Source organism: Rhinolophus sinicus, chromosome 5 (assembly GCF_057876585.1).
Source record: "Rhinolophus sinicus isolate RSI-liver-muscle chromosome 5, RSI-T2T, whole genome shotgun sequence".
Lineage (NCBI taxonomy): Eukaryota > Metazoa > Chordata > Mammalia > Chiroptera > Rhinolophidae > Rhinolophus > Rhinolophus sinicus.
In genome coordinates this window covers 40,584,905-40,608,770 of record NC_142505.1, presented here as the reverse complement: position 1 = coordinate 40,608,770, position 23,866 = coordinate 40,584,905, and the positions used below count along the sequence as shown (strand labels likewise).

The following is a 23,866-nucleotide window of genomic DNA, read 5'->3' as shown; positions in this document are numbered from 1 at the left end:
GAGAGAAAATATGAGGAAATGAAAGGAATAGTTCAAGAAATCCAATAGGTAATCAATTAGGAGTTCTGAAAAGAGACTAGAAAAATATTGAGGTAAGGAATAATCAGAGAATTGGTACAGAACAATTTCCTAGAACAGGAGGACATGAGTTTCTAGATGGAAAGGACCTGCTGAATGCCCAATACAATGTATGAAAAAATAAGTACACTGAGAGAGATTACTATGAAATTACAGAACAAGAAGGATGAAGAAAAGATCTTAACAATGGGGTAAGGAAGTAAAGGCCAAGAGAGAATAAAAGAGAGAGCGCGCGCACGCAACACCTACAAAGATCAAGAATAAGAATGGCTTTCTCTAAAGCAACACTCAAAGCTGGAAAGACAATAAAACGATGCCTTGAATTTTGAGGTAAAATTATTTTCAACTTAGATTTCTATTTCCAAACTATCAATCAGGCATGTGGGTGTAAATAAAAGCATGTTTAGATAAAATAAGATTTAAAAACAATTCATCTCTGATGCATACTTTCCTAGGAAGCTACTGGAGCATGTTATTTCCATTTAAAAAAAAAAAGGAGAAAACATGGTCTCAAGGAAACAGTCCAAAACAAGAGAGAAGTAAAGGATGACACTTGTGCAGTGGGCTGAAAAAGCAATTAGTAAGGACTGGAGCAGGAGGTCAGAAGGCTTTTAGAAGGAATGTTTTCATGAGGAATAAAAGGAAACGAAAAATTCCTCTGATGTATTTGTACGGAAAATAGTATTTAGAGGATTTTACAATTATATTGGAGACACTAGGAAGTATTTGTTATAGTGTATAATCAGGCAGCAGAACTTTAATTTATGCAAAGAGGATATAATTTTACAGGAAAAACAAAGGGAAAAGATGTGGGAGTGTGACACACTGAATGAAAACTAAAGTTTCTTCATCCATCATGGTAAGACAAAAAATGTCTAACCCCAGAAATGAAAGCAGAAACATTACTACTAATTTTGCAGAAATAAAAAAGGATTACGAGAGTGTGATGAACAACTGTACGCCAACAAACTGAATACCTAGATAAAATAGACAAATACCTAGAAACATAGAACCTACTAAGACGGAATCATGAATAGAAAATCTGAATAGATCCATAACTAGTAAGAAGATTAAATCAGTTACCACCACACCCCCCACCCACCCTCCAAAAGCCCTGGTCCAGACCGGGTGAATTCTACCAAACATTTAAAGAAGAATTAACACCACACTTCTCATCCTTCTCAAACTCTTACCAAAAAATGAAGAGAGAACACTCCCAAACTCACTGTATGAGGCTAGCATTGCCCTGAGGATATCAGAATCAGGCAAAGACACTACAAAAAAAGAAAACTACAGAATCAATATTCCTTAAGAATACCAACACAACATTCCCCAACAAAATACTAGCAAACTGATTTCAGCAGCATATTTTAAAGATTACACACCATGACCAAGTGGGATTTATTCCTGGAATGCAAACATGGTTCAACATACAAAAATCAATCAATGCAATAGACCCCATTAACAGAATGGAAGAAAAAACTCCACAAGATCATCTCAACTGATGGAGAAAAAACATTTGACAAAATTCAACATCTTTTCACAATTAAAGCAGTCAACAACCTAGGAATAGAAGGAAACTATCTCAACATAATAAAGGTCATATATGAAAAGCTCTAACATCACATTTTTTTTCCCCCCAAGTCAAGTTGTTGTCCTTTCAATCTTAGTTGTGAAGGGTGCTGTTCAGCTTCAAGTTGTTGTCCTTTCAGTCTTAGTTGTGGAGGGTGTAGCTCAGCTCCAGGTCCAGTTACGGTTGCTAGTTGCAGGGGGCACTGCCCACCATCCCTTGCGGGAGTCGAACCGGCAACCTTGTGGTTGAGAGGATGTGCTCCAACCACCTGAGCCATCCGGGAGCTCAGAGGCAGCTCAGCTCAAGGTGCTGTGCTCAATCTTAGTTGCAGGGGGCGGAGCCCACCATCCGTTGCAGGACTTGAGGAGTTGAACCAGCAACCTTGTGGTTGAGAGCCCACTGGCCCATGTGGGAATCGAACCGGCAGCCTTGGGAGTTAGGAGCATGGAGCTCCAACCGCCTGAGCCACCGGGCCGGCCCGCTAACATCACATTTTGTGAAGACTGAAAAATTTTCCTTTTACATCAGAAAGACAAGCATGCCTGCTTTCATCATTTCTATTCAACATTGCATTAGAAGTTCTAGCCAGAACAATTAGGCAAGAAAAATAAACACAAGGCATCCAAACTGGAAAAGAAGTAAAATTATCTCTATTCATGGATGACATGATCTTCCATATAGAAAACATTAACGATTCCACACATGTACACACAAAAACAATGGTTGGAACCAATACAAAAATTCAGCAAAGTTGCAGGATACAAAATCAACACATAAAAATCAGTTGCTTTTCTATACACTAACAATGAACAATGCTAAAAGGAAATTAAGAAAATAATTCTAGTATTTACAATAGCATCAAAGAGAATAAAATACTTAGGAATAAACTTAACCATGTAAGGCTTGTACACTGAAAACTACAGAACACTGCTGAAAAAAATTAAAGAAATAAATAAATGGAAGAACATCCTGTGTTCATAGACTGGAAGATTTAATATTTTAAAGATGTCAATATCACAGATTCAATGTAATATTCAATGTAATCCCTCTTAAAATCCCAACGGTTTTTCTAGAAATAGAAAAATCCATCCTAATGGATTGGATGGACCAATCCATTAGGGACCCAAATTGCTAAAACAATCCTGAAAAGTAAGAACAAAGTTGGATGTCTCAAACTTCCTCCTTTAAAGCTTAAGACTTGCAAAGCTACAGCAATCAAACCAGTGTGGTAGTGGGATAAAGACAGACATATAGACCAATGGAAAAAAATAGAGCTCAGAACCTTGAGGATATTATGCTAAGCAAAATAAGCCAGTCACAAAAACAAATAAACAAAAACCACCCAATCACAAGTTCTTTATGATTCCACTTATATGAGGTATAAAAAGTAGTCAAATTCATAGAAAGTAGAATGGTGGCTTCCAGAGGCTGGGGGCGGAGGGTAATAGGGAATTGTTTAATAAATATAGGTTTAGTTTTATAAAATAAAAAAGTTGTGGAGACCCATTTTACAACAATGTGAATATACTTAATATTATTGAACTGTATATTTAAAAATGGTTAAGATGGTAAATTTTATGTTATATGGTTTTTGCCGTAATTAAAAAAAAAGAAAGAAAAAAGGAGAGCCCAGAAATAAATCCTTGCATATATAAATGATTTTCGAAAAAGGTTCCAAGACTATTCAGTGCAGGAAACGACAATCTTTTCAACAAACAGTGCTAGAAAAACTGGTTATCCACATGCAAAAGAATGAAATTGGACTTATACCTACCTTACACCATATACAAATGGATCATAAACCTAAACAAGAGCTAATACTATAAAACTCTTAGAAGAAAACACAGGGGAAAAGCATGGCATTGGATTTTGCAACGGTTTCATGGATATGACACCAAAAGCACAGGGCAACAACAAAATAAGATAAACTGGACTTCATTAAAACTAAAAACATTTTGCATGAAAGAGAACTATCAAGAAAGTGAAAAAACAACCCACAGAATGGGAGAAAATATTTGCAAATCATGTATTTGATGAGGGTTGGCTATCCAGAATATATAAAGAACTCTTATAACTTAACAAACAAAATAACACAATTAAAAATGGGCAAAAGACTTGAATAAAAATCTCTAAAGACATACAAATAGCCAATAAGCGCATGAAAAGCTGCTCAACATCACTAGTCATTAGGGAAAAATAAATCAAAACCACAATGAGATATATCATATGCTTTAGGATAGCTATTATTAAAAAAAACACCCAAAAACCAGAAAATAACAAATGTTGGTGAGAGAATGTGGAGAAATTAGAACCTCTGTGCATTGCTGGTAGGAATGTAAAATGGGTTCAACTGTTGTGGAAAACAGTATGGTGGTTCCTCAAAAAAATTAAACATAAAATTACCATAAGATCTAGCAATTCTACTTCTGGGTATATACCCAAAAGAACTGAAAGAATGGACTTGAGAAAACATTTGTACACTCATGTTCATAGCAGCATTATTCACAGCCGTCAAGAGGTGGAAGCAGCACAAGTGTCCACGGATGGATAAACTGATAAAACAAAATGTGATATATACATACAATGGAATATTTTTCAGCCTTAAAAGGGAATAAAATTCTGATATATGTTACAACGTGCATAAACATTGAAGACATTAGCTAACAGAAATAAGCATGTCACAAAAGGACAGATATATTGCATGATTCCACTCATATGAGATAGCTAGAGTAGTCAAATTCACAGAAAAAGAATGGTGGTTGCTAAAGGCTGTGGGAAGAGAAAATGGGAGTTAGTATTAAAAGGTAGTTTCAGTTTGGGAAGATGAAAAAGTTCTGGAGATGGTTGGTGGTGATGGTTGCAGAATAATGTGAATGTACATTCTAATGCCACAGAATGTTACACTTAAAAATGGTTATAATGATACATTTTATATTTTACAATTAAAAAAACCCAACAACTCCCTCCCAAAAAAGGGTATCTTGCACTGATTTAAAAAACAAAATAGGGTAAGGATATTTTTAGAAATAAAAAATTAAATACCAGAAGAAATCAAATTTAGAAGGAAAGGGTGGGGGTGGTTCAGGAGCTGTTTTCCGTTTCAAGCCAAACATAATACTGGGCAACTTTAAAATCTATGTATATGTACTAATTTGATAAGAAAAAGAAAACTTAAAATGACCAGTTTTCAAGAGTGCAGAATAATAAAATTTAATGTAATGAGTTCATCTTTCCAGGACTTTTTGGAAACCTGAAACCTGAGCAATGACTTTGCTTTCTCCCACTTAAAGATGTAGCCTTGGGCTGGCCGGGTGGCTCAGGTGGCTCCTTGCTCCTAAAGCCGAAGGCGGTTGGTCCGATTCCCACATGGGCCACCCAGTGGGCTCTCAACCACAAGTTTGCCAGTTTGATTCCTCAACTCCCGCAAGGAATGGTGGGCTGCACCCCCTGTAACTAACAACGGCAACTGGACCTGGAACTGAGCTGCGCCCTCCACAAGTAAGACTGAAAGGACAAAAACTTGACTTGGAAAAAAAGTCCTGGAAGTACACACTGTTCCCCAATAAAGTCCTGTTCCCCTTCCCCAATAAAATCTTTAAAAAAAAAAAAAAAAAAGATGTAGCCTTGCCAATACTGAGTTTTGTTCAGGAACTGGTAAAGTCCCATTTTTAAACATTCCTTCACATGGAAGTGTTAAGTTTTCTGCAATGGTAATGCAAGCCTTGATGATAAAAAAAAGTGATGGCATGGTAAGAATTTGGCTATTTTCTCAGCGGTGACAGGATCTTTCTGTTCAAAGAGCATCTGATGGATGAGAGCCCCTTACACCGCCCCAGGCCAATGGAAACCTTGCCAAGATCTGCCAAGTCACCTCAACTTCCATTGTGTAAACATACCAGGTTGGACAATTAAGTTTGAGAATTTGCTGCAATGATGTTGCTAACCTTTTTTGATTTCAGAGGGATTATTCATTATGAATTTGTACTAACTGGACAGTTAACTAAGTTTACAATTTGGAAGTGCTGAAAAGGCTGCATGAAAAAGTTAGACGACCTGAACTTTTCGCCAACAATTCAGGGCTCTTGCATCACGACAATGCACCAGCTCCCACAGCACTGTCTGTGAGGGAGTTTTTAGCCAGTAAACAAATAACTGTACTAGAACACCCTCCCTACTCACCTGATCTGGCCCCCAATGACTTCTTTCTTTACCCACAGATAAAGGAAATATTGAAAGGAAGACATTTTGATGACATTCAGGACATCAGGACATACGATGGCTGCTCTGATGACCATTCCAGAAAAAGAATTCCAAAATTGCTTTGGAGGGTGGACTAGGCGCTGGCGTTGGTGCATACCTTCTTAAGGGGAGTATTTCGAAGGTGACCGTAGTGATATTCAGCAATGAGGCATGTAGCACTTTTTCTAGGATGAGTTTGTGAACTTAATTGTCCAACCTCATAAAAGCAACTTACAGTTTGGGTCTATGAGTAGTCTCTTTCTGCTAATCAGTAAGTGACTCAAAGTGCTCCAACAAGTTAACTTGTAAATTTCTCCTGACTCAAAACATCTTATATAGTTGAAAAGTTTCTTTACTTCATCTAAGTAATGATGAAGACACACACAATATATGTACTTGTGTGTGTGTCTCTCCTAAATTTCCAGTTAGAGAAATCTTAAGTGTTTAAAAAATACTGAAGCCCTTTAGAAAAATTCATTTATTTCATATATGAAAAGTAAAACTAATACTGTTAGATATGATCAATCTGCCACTGCTTCGGTTACAAATTCTCAACTGTTAACTACCCCTTTTTAAAAAATTAACCATATTGTTCTTTATCAAGTTTCACAGTCAATTGCATGGCACATAGATTTACAGAACCCTGGATTTAGCCATGCTTCTGATACTCTGACCATGGAAAAAATCAATAATTTTGTCGAATTTGTTTAAATACAAGTGTTATTGACTCTTAAAAAGTGTTACAATTAAAATTTGGACAATGAAGGTAGAAACAAAGTCAAGTTTCTACCTTTCAGTTTCCTCTTATTCAAAGTGGGGAAAAAAAATAATACTTTCCTTATAGTGTTAATGGAAGTATTAAATGAGATGATGAGCTTAGCATAATACCTGGCACACTGTGTTATATACATGGCATATAACTATAAATATTAGATATAAATATCTTACAAAATTGGAATCAAGCTGTATATACTGTTATTTGTTAATGCATAGTTTTATTGTACATGTATTCATGCTTTACTGTTTTTGGAATTATGTAATTCTAATTAAAAAGGGGAAGTTGTCATAAGTTCCTTTGGCTTTTTTATTTCTTTTTGCTCTTTGATTTTGGAATACACTTCCTAATTTTGGAAGTGGCATCTAGTTGCTGTTATTTCTGTTTTTAAAAAAGTTTTATTGAGATATAAACTCAATATGGTAGGTGAGATATCATCTACCATACAATCTCCCTATTTAAAGTGCATAATTCAATGGTTTCTGGTATATTTACAGATATGTACAACCATTACCACAGTCAATTTTACAACATTTCATCACCTCAAAAAGAAACACTAGGGGCCGGCCCGGTGGCTCAGGCGGTTTGGAGCTCCGTGCTCCTAACTTCGAAGGCTGCCAGTTCGATTCCCACATGGGCCAGTGGGCTCTCAACCACAAGGTTGCCAATTCGACTCCCACAAGGGATGGTGGGCTGTGCCCCCTGCACCTAGTAACGGCAACTGGACCTGGAGCTGAGCTGCGCCCTCGACAACTAAGACTGAAAGGACAACAACTTGAAGCTGAACGGCACCCTCCACAACTAAGACTGTAAGGACAACAACTTGACTTGGAAAAAAGTCCTGGAAGTACACACTGTTCCCCAATAAAGTCCTGTTCCCCCTCCCCAATAAAATCTTTAAAAAAAAAGAAACACTATACTCTTAAATATCACCCCCAATATCCAGCACTAAGCAACCTCTAATCTACTTCTATCTATATATATATAGATTTCCCTGTTCTGGACATTTTATATGAATGGAGTAATACAATAAGTGGTCTTTTGTGACCGGTTTCTTTCACTTAATATAATGTTGTCAAGGTTCATCCCTGCTGTCGCATGTGTCAGTACTTTAATCCTTTTTATGGCTGAATAATATTCCATTATATGGATATACCACCTTTTGTTATCCATTTGTCAGTTGATGGACATTTGGCTGTTTCCAACTTCTGGCTATTTTGAACAATGTTGCTATAAACATTTGTGCACAAGTTTTTGTGTGGACATATGTTTTAGTTTCTTTTGGCTATACACCTAGGAATGGAATTGTTAGGTCCTATGGTAATTCTATGTGTAACATTTTGAGGAACTGCCAGACTGTTTTCCTAAGTAGCTGCACCATTTTACATCCCCACCCAGCAAGGTAGGTGGTTTCTAATTTCTCTACTTCCTCACCAACACTTGTTATCTCACTTTTTATTTCTAGCCATTCTAGGGGATATGAAATAGTACCTCATTGTGGCTTTGATTAGAATGGAAATTAGTGAAATAGAGAATACAAAAATAATGAGGAAAAAAAAAAAAATCAATGAAATTGAAAAGTGGTTCTTTGAAAAGATCAAATTGCAAACCTTTAGCTAGACTGACCAAGAAAAAGAAATATTCAAAATACTAGAATCAGAAACGAATGAGGAGAAATTGCAACTGACCTTACAGAAGTAAAAAGGATTATAAAGCAATACTCTGAACAATTGTATACCAACAAATTAGATAACTTAGATGAAATGAACAAATTCTCAGAAAGACACAAACTACTGAAACTGACCCAAGAAGAAATAGACAATATGAATAGACCTATAACAAATGAAGAAACTGAAATAACCAAAAAGCTACTGCAAAGAAAAGCCCAAGCCCAGATAGCTTCATCGATGAATTCTACCATACATTTAAAAAAGAATTAATAGTAATTCTTCACAAACAATTCCAAAACACAGACAGGTCACACAGTTTGCAAGTGGCAAGGCCAGAATTTAAATCCAGTGAATTTGGCTCTAGAGTCTCCACTCTTGACCACTGTATTACACTGTCTGTCCAAATAACTGACTAAATTTGAATACGTTATAAGACATCAAGTTGTTACTTTGTATTATCCAACTGTTATAGTTCACCTTAGTATTTGTGATTTATCTGGTCTATACAGAAAAGGGTTGATCTGGGGACTGGAGAGAAAATCATTTATAAAATTGACAATGGTGCTGTATTTCATTCATGGAGCAAAATCTTGGCACCTACTAAAGCTCTTTGCAGGTTTTTATTTCAGTATTTTCTCACAACAATCCCATGAGATAGGTACTATTATTACTTCCATTTTCTAGATGAGGAAACTGAGGCCCAAGGCAGTCACCCAGGTAGCAAATGGCAGTGTCTGGATTTATCCCCCAATCTGATCCCTAAAGAACTCCTTTCCACTAGACAGACACAACGCCCTTCTAGTGTGACCAATCTCATGTTTCACCCCTGTGACAGAGAGCTCTTGGCAAACAGACACCCAGTCCTGTTATTCACCTGTGTGCCTTCTCTGGCTGACCAGAAGGAGAGGGCTGTGCTCCTTCACTGCTGACTGAAGAAACAGCTATCCAAAACTGACTGTTAATAACCCCTCAATTTAGATACTTTATTCCCACTCATTTTCCGTTTAGCAATGAAATGATGAATGATAGGCTCTCTTACTTGTCTAGCAGACCTTATATATATAGTCACACATCACATTACGACATTTCAGTCAATGACAGACCATATATACGACAGTAGTCCCAAATAATTACAATGGAGCTGAAAAGTTCCTATTGCCTAGTGACAGCGTGGTGATGCTGGTGTAAACAAAACTACTGCACTGCCAGATGTATAAATGTCTGGCACATACAATATGTACAGTACATTAATATTTGATAATGATCATAAGTGACTGTTATTGGTTTATGTATTTATTATACTATACTTTTTATTGTTATTTTAGAGTGTACTCTTTCTACTTATAAAAAAAGCTTGCTGTGAAACAGTATGCTACATTATGCCTGCAGCAGCTTCACATATTTCATGCTTACTATGTCTCTTGATTGCATCACTTCCACTTGTGCGTGATTTAATTTCACGTTGTTTGTACAGTAACATGCTGTATGGGCTTGTTTCTAGGAGTACAGACTACACGATGTAGCCTAAGTGTGTATATAGTGGGCTACACCACCTAGGTATGTGTAAGTATACTCTGTGATGTTTGCATGACAAAAGCACCGAACAACCTATTTCTCAGAACACATCCCCATCATTAAGTGCTTTATGACTGTAGTTGTTATAATATGCAGTGCAAAGTTATTAAACTCAAAATTTCAAAGAACACACACACATATTTATTCCTTAGAATAATAGACAGAAATCTAGAGAATATTTTAAATAGGAAGATTGCTTTTACACTCCAAATTAAGAATGCCTTCTATTATTTTGGAAATCTCCTAAAACTGCAACATTTGCCATGGGAAATAATAGCTGCACTAATACTATATGAAATTCCATTTCCCGGAGGAAATAAGGTACCTGATAAAATTTTAGCTAGAATATTTTCTGAATGCATACACAAAATATATTAACCTATAAGCTACTATATTTTAGCACTATACATTATTAAACTAAACTCTTCCCCTAAAGAATTAATGACCTCTTTAGGGCAGTGATCCATGTACTAAATAGTCTCCAAAACAGCCTCAACTGGCAACTGTATTAAGTGTAAAACAACTCTAAATATTTTGGGGGAAAATATATTTCAAGGTAATTATTCCCATCAGAAACTAAAGCAACAAATAACCACAAGCATTTATTTTTAGCAGCTCTGATAGCCCTTTCAAAAATATAATATTAAAAAATGTGTGACATCCATCTGCTTTCATCTTTAGTTAATATTAATCATTTGCTGGGGGAACGGGATGATTAGTTATACTGTTGCCTTAAAGTTAATGGTTAATCTAAAATCTGAAAAATCCTCACTACTTTTGTTGGTTTAAACTGTTTATGTACTTAAGTTTTATTTTTAAAAATCCTTTTCTTTAATGTCTATTCTTTGGTAAATTTGCATCTTCGCCCTAGAAATATCAGTACTGGTTCAAAAATGCAAGTCTGAATCCTAATGGCTCCTGGTTGCAGTATGATGCATGGTTTATCAGAGGAACGATGGAAGGAGTGAAACTGGGTCAGTGTGCCTTTGGCCAGTTACTTGCTTTTGAGCCTTGGTTTCCTCACTTACGAGATGGAAATAACGATCATACTAACTTCAAAAGGTTGTTGTAAGGATTTAAGACCTTGCATAGGACCTAGTACAGAGTGAAAAGCTCTGGCCCTACTTTCCCCCCTTTACACCTAAAGTTGCCTGAACACACCAAACTATTTCATGCCTCTGTCCTGTCTTTACATAGGTTTCTGACTTAGGACGCCCTCCCCAGCATTTGCCACAAAGTTCCCCTGCGCCCCCACCTCCCCCCATTTCCTTGGGTCTATCTGACAGATGCTTACTTGTCATTCAAGACCCATCTCTAGGATCATCTTCCTCACATGAAATTATACTTCTCACCTCTTTTATAATTACTCCTTAGCAAGGCTCTTAGAATGCTAAAGGAAGGGCAAATGGCTCATTTATTTCCATATTTCTCAGCACAGCAAAATCCCTAGTACATGTTAGATGGTCAGTAATTACTGCAGGCTGCACAGAACTGGGTTTTCTACCATACCACAGTATTAACAAAGTATCAAATGTAGAATAAACTAAGACAGAACCTTGGAGTTAGAACTATCCTGACCAGCTTGATAAGCATCAGATTCTTTTAGTTTTTGATTCAAGGTGAAAGTTTTTAAAGTCACTTTATTGTATGCAGCTAGGTCACACTACTCATGCAAAGAAATGGTAGGAGTGAATGTGCCTGTCATTTTTCTTTTGTCTTCTATGGCAGCATCCTGTTTTGGATGTAGATCACATGTTGACTTCACTGGGACTGTTTTCAAACAACAGAGCACATTGATGTACTTTCCCTTTCAAAAGCAAGGGTGCCAGCTATTGTGCCAGCCCATCACTCACCTCAGCCACCTGCTGGGTCCCCACTCTGTGCTGAACCAGCCCCTCCATATTTGTAGCCATGGTGAAGCAAGATCATTAGAGAACCTGTTTGGAAAGATGCAGCAACTTCTATCAGGTAGGGAGAAACCAGGCTACTTGAAAAATATCAGCAATCAAAATGCGTCTTTGTTACTGTCTTGTGCAGATATGACGCCCTCTACGGAAGACAGAGCAAGTAGGCTAAGCATATCTGGATATGCTGCATCAGCTTCCTCAATTACAGGTACAAAAATTAATTAGTAGAACCATTTCAATTTGGAAACAAGCCTTCCCCTGGTAAATATAGAAAAAGACAAATTTGGAACTTTAATTATCAGGTCTCTTGGGTTGTAACAGCGTGGTTCACCTCTCAGGGAGGTGGGAATCACACTTTTTTGGATAGCTCCCTGTCACAGTATGCTGAGTAAGAAGGTGGCTACCTGAGAAAGGTGCGAGATCAACTTCAGATACACAGCACTAGATTGCTATCAACTATCCTTCTGTTACCAGTGGCAATGTGAGAAAACCCTGCCCAGGTGCTAACATACCTCATTCATAGATTAAAAGGCAAATACTATCACTAACAAAGAAAGAAAAGGAGACTGTATTACTAAAGTGGGCTAAGAACATGGCACCCATAAAATTATCAATTTATATTTTTAAGTCCTCATTAAATTAGAAAACCAGATAATTCAGCATTCTATTCATAGAAAAAATAGTGCTATCATTTGTAAAAATTGAGGAAGATTACCTAAAGAGCAAAAACTATGCTAACCTCCTGGATCAGGATCATGTGGGTGCTGGCACTACTGATGAAACAGACCCCCGGTCTCTCCAGGTCATAAAACATAGCTCCCCTGAGTAGTCCCTACACCCTTTCCATTAACTCCACCACAGAGAATTCAGGATAAAGGGATTCCACTTTATATCTAATTCCTGGACAAATCAGAAAGACTTCATTATTGACTGCACAGGTCCCATAGTTAATAGAACAAAGCTCTGGTCTAGTTCCAGCATTTACATATGAAAACTACGTTACTACCAAGTGTGTAATATACACAAATGCACACAGTTCATTTGCTTGGCCCTTCCTCAATCACAAACTGGACTGTTTTGCAACGCAACTTTATAAAATGTTTTCCTATAGTTCTTACCTCAAGTATTATAAGCTCTGATCTCTATGAAGCTCTTTCACTCTCTGGTAACTTTCTATATTATTCTATTCACTATTAGTAGCCCCTTCTATGATCATAATTCCCCTTCAGATTATTTTGGTGTTAAAATGGCAATGAGAGAGAAATGGGAGCACGAAACCATGATTGCCAAATGTAAAATAACTGGCCCCTGCCTTCACAGGGTCAAAATCCTAGAACAGCAAGTACTGCCCCAAGTACTACAATGATACCAGGTCACCGGTGTCAGTGATTCATCTTCACATAACAGGACAAAGTCTGAAACTGCGGAGGTAGTGTTTCTGATTATTCATTCTTTTGATAAGTAGTTAAAGCTTTTTGATTTGTTTTTCTTTGTTTCTAAGAAAAAAGCATAGAGAAACACTTTGGTCTTCTCTCTGTTACAGTTTGGTTTCAACTAACAGGAAAAAAGCATCATTTCACATATACCAAAAAGTCAACTGACTATTGTTTAAAAAACACAATTATTGCATATGAAAAGTCTAGTTTCATTTTCCCCTCCCTCAAAACAGTAAATAAGCTCTCTGAGAAATAAAATGGATATAGCCAATAGATAGTACATATTAAGAAATAAAATCCAAATATGCAGCTGCAGCTATTAATTTTATCACTTTTAGGTGTTATCAGCATTTCTTTTGCTGTTATTAACTGCAGTTTGGTACAAGAAATATATGAATTTGAATACCTCAGAAATATCATCAGGGAAATACTATTATTGAGCAGTATAGAAATAGAGTACTAGAAAGGCATTATCTTTTTATTGGGTTTCCCTAAAAGAGAGAGTTTGATCCTTAAGAAGTTCTGAGTTGAAGTGGATTTTATAGATGACTGGCTGCCTGACAGAGGTAACTTAGTAACAGAAAATTGTAATGACTCACTTAAACACTAAACTGGCAGGATCAATCAACTTCAGATAGGACTTGGGGACTCCAAAATACTGCGAATGACCAGTGATTATAGATATCAGATCACAGAGAAGTAGTAGTTAACCTGTTTAGCTTAGAAAATATTCTGGATTATCAATTCTTTGTTGATTATATAAATTATAAGACCCGGTCTTACATTAATTTTTGCTCCAAAAGACGCATTAGAGCTGATTGTCTAGCTAGGTCTTATTTTCAGGGAAACACAGTAATACTGATAGTAACTAACACTGAATGGTTACTATACACCAGGCACTGTATTAGTAAGCACCGTGAACAGAGCACTAACATTGTTCTTGGTAGAGAAACTTGAGGGCTTCAAAGGCTGATGCTGGACCCACTAAGTTCCCTAACCCTGGAATATTACCCCCCACACAGTAATGTTCCCAGAAAAGAACCTGATTAGTTGCCAAGAGCTATAGGACCAAGTATCTTAAATATATATATATATATATATATATATATATATATACACACACACACACACACACATACACACACACACACATACCATGTTGCCCCGAAAATAAGACCTACCTGGACAATTAGCTCTAATATGTCTTTTGGAGCAAAAAACAATATAAGACCCGATATTATATTATATTAAGACCCGGTCTTATATTATAGTAAAATAAGACCGGGTCTTATATTAATTTTTGCTCCAAAAGATGCATTAGAGCTGATTGTCAGGCTAGGTCTTATCTTCGGGGAAACACAGTACAGTCTGCTACAAAATATTCTCCTATGGTAGCTTTAAACTAATCAAGTTCAATCACCACCAATCCTTTTTAGGGAACTTATGTGAAAGTCAATAAACTGCTGAGAATTAATAAGACCAATAAGGAAAAAAAGGAGGAAGAGGAGAAAGTCATTGTCCTTGAAGAACTTTAGAAGGAAACCAGTAATAGCTGCACAACGTAAATGTTACAATGATTGTCCAAAGGAAGAAGCGTCACCCTCTGCCTGTGGGAGCCAATAACAGTTTTCTAGGAGAGGAGCTATTTAAACTGGGTCTTGATGGAAGAGTAGAAATTCGGCAAGCAAAGAGGGAAGATGGGGAGAGAGTTCTAAGCAGAGAGGACAGCTCACACAAATTGACAGGTAGGAAGGAGAATGGCATATCTGAGACACAGCCGGCAAGCTAATTATTGGAGAGGTCGGGGAAGAGAGAGGCTGACGCTGGAGACAACAGGGAGCTTTGGCAGACAAATGAAGCGATCACATCTGGATCTTCAAAAAAATCCTTTGGGCAACAGTGTGGAGATGATAGAAAAGAAGAGACTGTACATGGGAGGCCAGTTAGAAACTGGTGGCAAGGAAGACTAGGGAATGAAGGCAGAGTCTTAAACTTAAATTGAACTAGTGAGTTTTTCCTACGTCGCACAGAAATGATAACAAGGCATAGTATATAAAAACTATTAATACAGACCACAGAATGATGGAAGTAAAACTATTATTGCTTGGCCTTATGTGGTGGTAGGTTTTATAACAAATTCTTGCAAATACAAGTAGATCAATATCACTCTTAAGAACAAAGACGCAGAGAACACAATGGTGATTTTGAATAACTCTTCTAGGCTGACAAAAAGTGTATACAGCTGACCAAACTTTGCAACCAGTGTTTCTTTAGTCAAGCAGAGCTACAGACAGACTCCACTGCAGTGAAAGTTGGGCTCCAATGGGCACACCTGACTCCTCAGTCAGTTTCCACACACCTCAGCTATGCTCTTCACAGGGCGTGGCAGGCTTAAGAGCCTGGGTCTCAAATAACAAAAAACAAATGCTGGGACAAGAAAAAGCTGTCTTCATTGACAGGAAAAGGTGAGCCTGCCTTCCCCATCACGATCAAGTGATTCATATCATTCATATTTATGTATTATGTGGCCCATGATTATATAACATTCAAAATATTTACTGTGTTGATATTTTGTCATCTAAACAAACATACCGGGTTCTGAGGCTTTGACACTAAATTGATCTCTCTGATAGTGAAATGCATGTGGTTATTGTGAATATTAGATCTTAAAAAGTACGTAAAGGGCCTAATATCTAACACTGTGCCTGGCACACAGCTGACTCACAACACATGGCAGCTATTATTGGTACAAGGAAATGGAGCCACTTTTACTTTCTTAAAGAAATTTGAAAGCAGTAACTCAAACTGTAAAATGTGTGTCATACTTAGGAATAGGTCTCTTATTTTGACGAAAGAGCCACATGAAGTTAACTGTATTTATATTATATGCTCACACAGCATTTGTAATCCATTCTGTTAAATTGCACAACTGGGCAAAATGAAAGGTCTGAATTAGAACAAACCTCACAAATATTAAAAATAAAGCAATTCCTAATAACTGTTTGTAAAATAATACTGGGAATAGATCGTCTTGATAGGTACAAGGTGTTCAGTACCAATTTTGTTACACTATGATTGTTAGAAGTCTTTTCATACTCATAGGAAAATAAAAACTGAAGAATCTAGATAGCCTGAAAGAGAATTTAAAAAAAAAGAGAAATATACAGCTCAAGACTTGAAATCAGAAGTGGACAGCAGGTGGTAGATTTCATATAATTGTTCTTCAACAGAAGAGGCTCACAGAGATGCCTCTAGGGTCAAGTTCATACATCCTGTCATCAGAAACCCTGCCACTACTCAAACTCAAAGATTACTTTTAGGTCAGGTGATTTCCTGTCCTCCACAGGAACCTTATTACAAGTCTGGACTATAAGAAAGAGGCAGCAATGGTATGTGTGTGCTGGTGCTGGCACTGGTGTAAGTGGTGAACAGTGGGGAAGAGTTCTATGCTACCAGAACAGTGCTACAATTTTCTGGGTGGAGACTCTCCCCGCCCCCCCCCCCCCAAAAAAAAATCACTGTACACTGTGGGTGATTTTCCTCACCTTAAAGGATCCAAGTGTTAAGAACTTTCTTCATTTCCAATAGTGTGAGCCAGGGATAGATGGATGGAAGGAAAGCAGAGTGGATTTCCTGAGAATCAACAACGTGTCTTATATTAAACTAGGCATCATTTAACCCTTAACATACTTTCTGAGTAGGTATTACTAGCTCCACCAACACAGAAAAAAAATCGAGACTCGGAGTTTAACCAATTTGTTTCAAGTCATCCAGCTAGTAAGAAGTGGACCTAGGCTTCCAACTCCGGCTTGACTCTAAAACAAGATTCCCTCTGTATGACAGAAAAGAAAGTCAAGAGAAAGGAATTTTAAAAAGTGAGAGACCAGGTAATTATCTAAGGGAGCAAATTGCTTGTATCAATGAGTTACCATGTTTCCCCAAAAGTAAGACCTAGCCGGACCATCACCTCTAATGTGTCTTTTTGAGCAAAAATTAATATAAGACCCAGTCTTATCATTTAATAACTCATTTAAAAAACCACCAGTTCCAAAATACAGCAGGTACTCAAATAACATCATTGTTTTGTTCTATGTTGTTCTGTTATGTTGATGAGCTGCCCTAGGAAGTTAACTCTTGTTTATATCAATAAGCCTATGGTAAAATTGGTTTCATCATGTTTCGCTTCAAGTTGCAGAACCTATCGACAATGTTAAGACTTACTGTATGTGACTTATGTTTCAGTATTGCTCACATATATTTATGACCTACCTCTACCCAGACAGTAACATGACAATTCTTTTGGAACTTGAACATACTTTCCCTTAAATTTTTACCTACATAATAATCATATTGATTAAAATCATAAAGATAATTTTACTGTTTTTTAAAGTAAAAACTTTTACTGAGTACAACATGCAAATACAAAAGTGCACAAATCATAAATGAAACAGCTCCATGAATTTTCACTAAGTGAACCCACATGTGAATGCCACTCAGATCAGTAAAACATTACCAGCACCCCAAAAGTCTCCCTTGTACCCCCTCATAGTCATTTACTTCCGTTCTCTTCTCCTGACTTACATTATCATGGATTAGTTTTTCTTGTTTTTGAGCTGTATGTAATATATTTTTTGTGTGTCTGGCTTCTTTTGCTCATTATTTTTGTGATAACCATGAATAGTTACTTCATTTTCATTATTGTATAGTTTGTACAGTATTACAATGTATGACTATCCAATAATTTATTTATCCATTCCATAGCTGATGAACATTTAGATTGCTCCTAGTTTGGAGCGCTTAGGACTCCTGCTCCTATGAACATTTCTTAAATTTTTTTATTGGGTAACAGTGTGTCTTTTCCCAGGGCCCATCAGCTCCAAGTCATCGTCCTTCAATCTAGTTGTGGAGAGCACAGATCAGATCCAAGTTCAGTTGCAGTTTCCAACATAGTTGCAGGGGTCACAGCCCACCATCCCATGTGGGAATCGAACAGGCAACCTTGTTGTTAAGAGCACCCACTAGCCAACTGAGCCATCTGGCCGCCCTGAACATTCTTGTACATGCCTTCTGATACAACACTATCTTTTCACTTGAAAAATTTTCTTTTGAAAAAAATTGACTGTCTTACTTATTCAGAAAAGAAACATAAATTTAAATTTAACTTGAAAAAATCAGCATTGTATTAAGTCAACAAACATGTTCTAACTACTAGTCTTTTTAGACAAGGGCTGACCTATACTCTGTGGTACCTGTTTTTCATCTTGGTAAAAAGTGATTTTTCAGTAATTCCAGGTTCACTCACCTAATCAAATAAAAAGATGCAGAAGCAATGCGGAAGTGCGGGAGAGAGCAAATGAGAGTGGTACACAGAGGTAGGCAGTTATTGAAGTGTTTAAGGTATATGTGTGGGCAGCCAGATAAGGAATTTTTATTTTTTGCATGCATGGCTTCTATCAATACATGAACAATAAAAGCAAATAAGGTGGTTCCCAGTAAAACCATGAAGCCTTCTAGTTTGAGTCTAACCCTACCCACCTCTCATTTCTCCTCATTCTCCAGTAGCATTCACTCAGTTTTTTAGGCCCCAATACCTTTGTTTACACCTCGCGCTAATCCAAACTGGAGAGAATGATATCCTCTCTTACACCTGGAATGAAATTCCTCCCTATCAACATTTTAACATTTCCAGGGATTAGACTTTTTGGGGTTACTGTCAATAATTACGGAATGAAAGGCTTTGCCTCCTATTAAGGGATTTCAGGCCTCCTACTACAGTGAAAGAAGTCATTTTATTGTCCCTAAAAATCACTTTGCCTCTGAGGATGGCTTTCATCATTACAGGCTACCTGGAGTCCAGGGGTAAATCGGAAAGGAGAGCTGAGCATCTGAGCTAGCCTATTCCTTTCCCATCCTAACAATTCTCCTCCCATCCCTCTACTCCAAGACCCCAGGTGCCAGGGGTATGCATCTGCGCTTCCTCTCCCCCTGACAATGCCCCATGCCAACTCCCTGCTATGGGCTTTTATCCTGCCTGTCCACTCCCCTTCATCACCATTGTGAACTATGCTAGTCGCACTGCTGTTCCTAGGCAGTCCTGACTTTTGGTACAGAGCTCCTGAAGAGAAAATGGGGAGCAGGCAACAGAAGTAGGTGACAAGGGATGTGCGGAAGGAATGGCAGGATGGGAGGGAATTACACAGAGATCTCAGCTTACAGTAATTTTAGGTTGAAGGCAAGTACAACCCCCAAAACAAGGTAGGGCTTCTTTTACAATGTGTGACAAGAGCATAAATGTGTCCACCAGGTGAAAGATGATAATCATACATCGAGGAAAAAAGGTCAACATTAAATTCCCCACAATCAACAATTAAGTAAAAACAGTTAAACTAAACTCTAGCAGGGGAGTTTTGCAGCAGGTGTGAGCTCTAAGATGGATTCTTCCACAGATTCTCCCTATGTGGTATTAAGGGGGATTAGTACCTGGTCTACGAGGTGCTTTGGGACTGAAGGAGCATATGGCACATAGGTAAGAGAACTCAAAGATAAAAATTCCAAATGAGACAGCCAGGCAGCTAGACTCACAGGCCAGTGGTTCATGCCAAAGTTGAAGGGGGGCTGCTCCACACAGGTTCACTTGCCATATTCTCTATGTCATTTGGACAACAAGTGGCCCCTACTCCTGGCCCCAATCTCAGTGTTGGTTGCTTCCCTCCCCATTTTATAAGTGGGAAATGTGTAAGCCTCAGAGAGGCTACACACTCAAGGTTCCAGTGGCAGGCACTGCAACTGTCACTTGACTCTTTGGACAAATGTTAAAACTTCCCAGAAATCCTCATAAAGTGAGGTCACTACACATAGGGTTTTTCTTCCTTCTGTAAAGGCATGTTCATGAAAACACAACTTCAAGTTCACCTTAAATAGACCTGTTAAAAGCAATAAATAAGTAGTTTAATGGTGTAAGACAATATATAGCCTTTTCATTAAACTATCAGTTCTTTGGTTACCCCGAATACCAGTAATTATAATTAGTTCAAGGAATCAAAGGTGTTGAATAAATAAGTGACACCAAAAAATCCTAGAACAGGATAAAAAAGGAACACACCAAAATAAACTAAGAATTAAATAAAAATGCGACTGTTACTGCTTTTAAAAGATGATTAACATTTTATTTTTAAAATCTGTATTTTATAAAATAAGTAAAAATGTTCTATTTACCAGACTTTCCAGTGGAAGCTTGGCATATACTTTGCAAAATCTGCTTTTAACCTTGTTAAAACAATTAAAAGATGATTTTCATTAATTCTGTTGCTTGAATCAATTTATTTTTGAAAAAATAAATATTTAAAATTAATGGCTACAGAGACTTTCAACTCCAACTCCCTGCAAACCCAGAAAGGCTTCTCTGTTTTCAGATCCCCTGTGATAAACAAAGACCAGCATTTTTAATTTCAAGAAAATCACATTGGTGCCTTCTCAATTAAATTAAATGACACAATTATATTTGGGTTATTTATTAATGAGTTCCACGTTAACTTGTAATTCAATTAATTATTAAATGATCTATTTCTTGTCTTAAAAAAATAAATGTAAATCAACATATAATTGATGACAAATTGATAATTGATGAAAAGAGATTCATTTGGGTTATCTTATCCATATACACATCTCTACCCAGTACCATATCTGTGAAGGACCACTTCCTAAATTTATCTAAATACTGTTAACAGGCATTGTATTGTTGGCACTGCTATCTGAATTTCCAAACACGCCCACATAAAAAGGCACCATTAATGAGCAGCAACTTAGTTATCAGTGAAATCATAAATTATCAATTCATTCACTCAACAAATAGTGTCAGGCATTCTGCTAAGTGGTGGAAATATAATGGTGAGTGAAATGAGTCCTCCTCTCACAAGCTTATAGCATGGTAGGGGAACAAATATCAAACAATCACATAATGGAGTATGATTACAAAGTGAGATAAAGGTTATGCTAGAATAAAAGAATCTGATCTACACTGGCAGTGGGCATCTGAGATGTCTTCCTAGAGGAAGTGATGCTTGAGCTGAGAGCGGCAGGACTGGGGTGTGGGTGTGGGGGCAAGCATGTGAAGATTTTAGCCTAAGGGATCAGCAAGTGAAAGGACCTGGGGTCACGGTAAGCCACAAAAGGAAATTGAAGGCAGGCCAGTATGTTTAGAGCACAGGGAGCTAGAGGTACAGGAACAAGTAAATCATTAAAACTCTTAGAAAGGTTTTAAAATAAGGAGCAGGAAAAAGGCCTCTACCATTCATTTGTTCTAGTGGGGCTTGAATAATGTAATGCTTAAGAGTTTTTTGTAAAGCACCCCATACTTTTGTTAGTGCTATTAGTTCCACTACTTTCTTTACTAAATAAATTTTTGGTCTGAATGCTGAGTGACTATCAGAAAGAAGAAGAGCCAAAATTAGAACCCCAGTAATCTAATCCAGCGTTTTGCCCCTACGCCACACTGCCTAGAAATTTCATTTAACCATTTCACTAGTCCAATGTCTTTACCAGACAACTGGTGCTTCATAATGATAATGGTAACTCCAGTTATGAATATTACTAAGTGCCAGGCACTTTGCTAAACTCTTTATTTAACTAACTCATTCAATAATCAATTCTAGAAGGAAGGTTCTATTATTGTCCAGATGAGGACACTGAGGCTCAGAAAGGTTAAGGAACTTACCCAAAGCCACACAACTAGTAAATGTTGGCACTGTTAACCACAACACTAATTAGCTTCAGACTAAAACACTGTATGTCTGTACGGAACAGAACTCATGTATAAAGACCCACATTTACATATACTGGGGACAGCCATCAGTGTCTTAGTCATCTCTGTATTTCCAGCCTAGCACCTAATGCCCAGGATAATACCTTAGTGGGGTTCAGCAAATATTTGACGAATTGAAGATGGCTATGAGGGGCTGACAAGGGATTTGAATCGGGAAGTAAAGTGATTTTCTGAGGCTTTTCCCTCAAGTCACATATTCATCAGTAATTCATTTGATGGGTATATTTTGCTTGACTCATCTTTCATTTCTATTATTAAGATGAAGATTTATTCTCTATTACCTTTGTCATATTTCAGGCTTTAGCCTGGAATTAGAGTGGGACAATGGAAAGGACGATGCACTAGTTCCAACCACTCTCCAGTCACAACTGTCCTGTTCTCAATCGTAGGAAACGCTTTCCCTCCTGGGCCTTTACACTGTGGTTCTAAGGAAGACTATTCCTTCCTTGGGTTCCTCCGTTCAAACATGACCTTCTCCAAGAGGCCATTCCTGACCTTCCAATCTAAATTAGTCTCCTCAGGCTTTACACATCATCCAGGTTCATTTCATTTCTTTCCTGGAATTTACCACTCTCTGAAATCATCTGTCTACTCACCTCCACCTCTAGTCTCAGGACAAGGGCCTTCTCTAGCTGGTTCTCTGGAAGTATCGCCAGTGCCCCAAAGCAAATAATCATTTAATCAACGAATGAGAAGAGAATTACCTCAGATTCACCTCTGTTCTCTCAAACCCTCAAACTTTCTACTCCTGCTTCTACATCCGATTTTCAACAATAACACCATTTTTACATTACTTTTGAGGTTCATAAAGTAGCCTGGACTCCATTTTCTGAGTAAAGCCCCTCAGACAATCCTGGGAAGGGAGGTCCGGCCTAGCAAGAAGGCTCATTCTCCCCATTTTACAATCTATGAAACCGAGCTTCAGAAATAGGATTCGCCCGCGGTCGCGCCGTAAATACGGACAGGAGCCCTGAAAGCTGTCGATTCCGAAAAGCCCTTCCCACGGGCCAAGGCCGTGGATTCAAGCTGCTTCGTCACCTTTATTACTATTGTTCTACAATACTCATTTGGGACGCATTCCAGGTCAAAAGAAGCCGCTCGGACCTTCACAGCGCCCTGCGCGCCCCAGATTCACTTCTGCCGCGCCCCCGCGCGCCCCGCCCCCAGCGTCCCGGGCCGCACGCCGCACCCGAGTCTCCGATCTGCGCCCCGTGGGGACCGCCCTCTGCTGCCCGAGCCAATCAACAGAACTTGGGGTGGGGGGCGGAGCCGCAGGCCACAGCAGAGTACCAATTGGTTGGCCCAGCCGTCGCTCACAAGGTCGCGCCTCGTACCCGCCTTCCTCTTTTTCCTCCACCCTCCTTTTCAGAAAAAACGGTGGTTGGGCCGCGGCCGCCGCCAACGACACACAGAAAGCGGAGGGACGAGAAGTGAGGGAAGGAGGGACTGCAGGGAGGAGGAAACTGAGAAGGAGGAGGAGGAGAGCCCAACCCAGCCAGAACCATCTCCGTCGAGAACAAAATGGCGGCGCTGGCGAAGGGCCAACTGTGAGGCGGGGCCGCGGCCATTCCCCCTCCGCCCCCACCCTCACGCCGGCCCGGCCGGTCAGAGGGAGCCGGCTCACTTCGCCCGGCGCGGGCAGGGAGGGGAGGGGAGCGGCCCGGCCCACTATGCAAAGCGTCCGGCGCCGCCGCCACCGCCCCGTGGCAAAGGTAAAAGGGTCGGGTTCAGCCGCCGCCACGGCGCCTCCATGTCCGCGCGCCAGGCCCGCCCCCTCCAACGCCGGCCCGAG

The 23,866-nt window shown here is 38.6% G+C and overlaps 1 protein-coding gene across 4 annotated transcripts in view; it reads right to left on the bottom strand.

Annotated features, from left to right (window-relative positions):
- NR2C2 (nuclear receptor subfamily 2 group C member 2) overlaps positions 1-23,866 on the bottom strand; it is an 87,763-nt gene that overhangs the window by 63,733 nt on the left and 164 nt on the right. For 3 of the 4 annotated variants that reach the window (XR_002138647.3, XR_002138648.3, XM_019746954.3), the window contains exon 2: positions 11,764-11,847. The exons of the other annotated variant lie outside the window; for it this stretch is intronic. Coding sequence is in view for 1 of the 3 variants with exons in the window: in XM_019746954.3 (XP_019602513.1) it covers positions 11,764-11,823 (60 nt within the window). In the remaining 2 variants the exon portion in view is untranslated. The remainder of the gene's footprint in view (positions 1-11,763; positions 11,848-23,866) is intronic. 4 annotated transcript variants of the gene reach the window in all.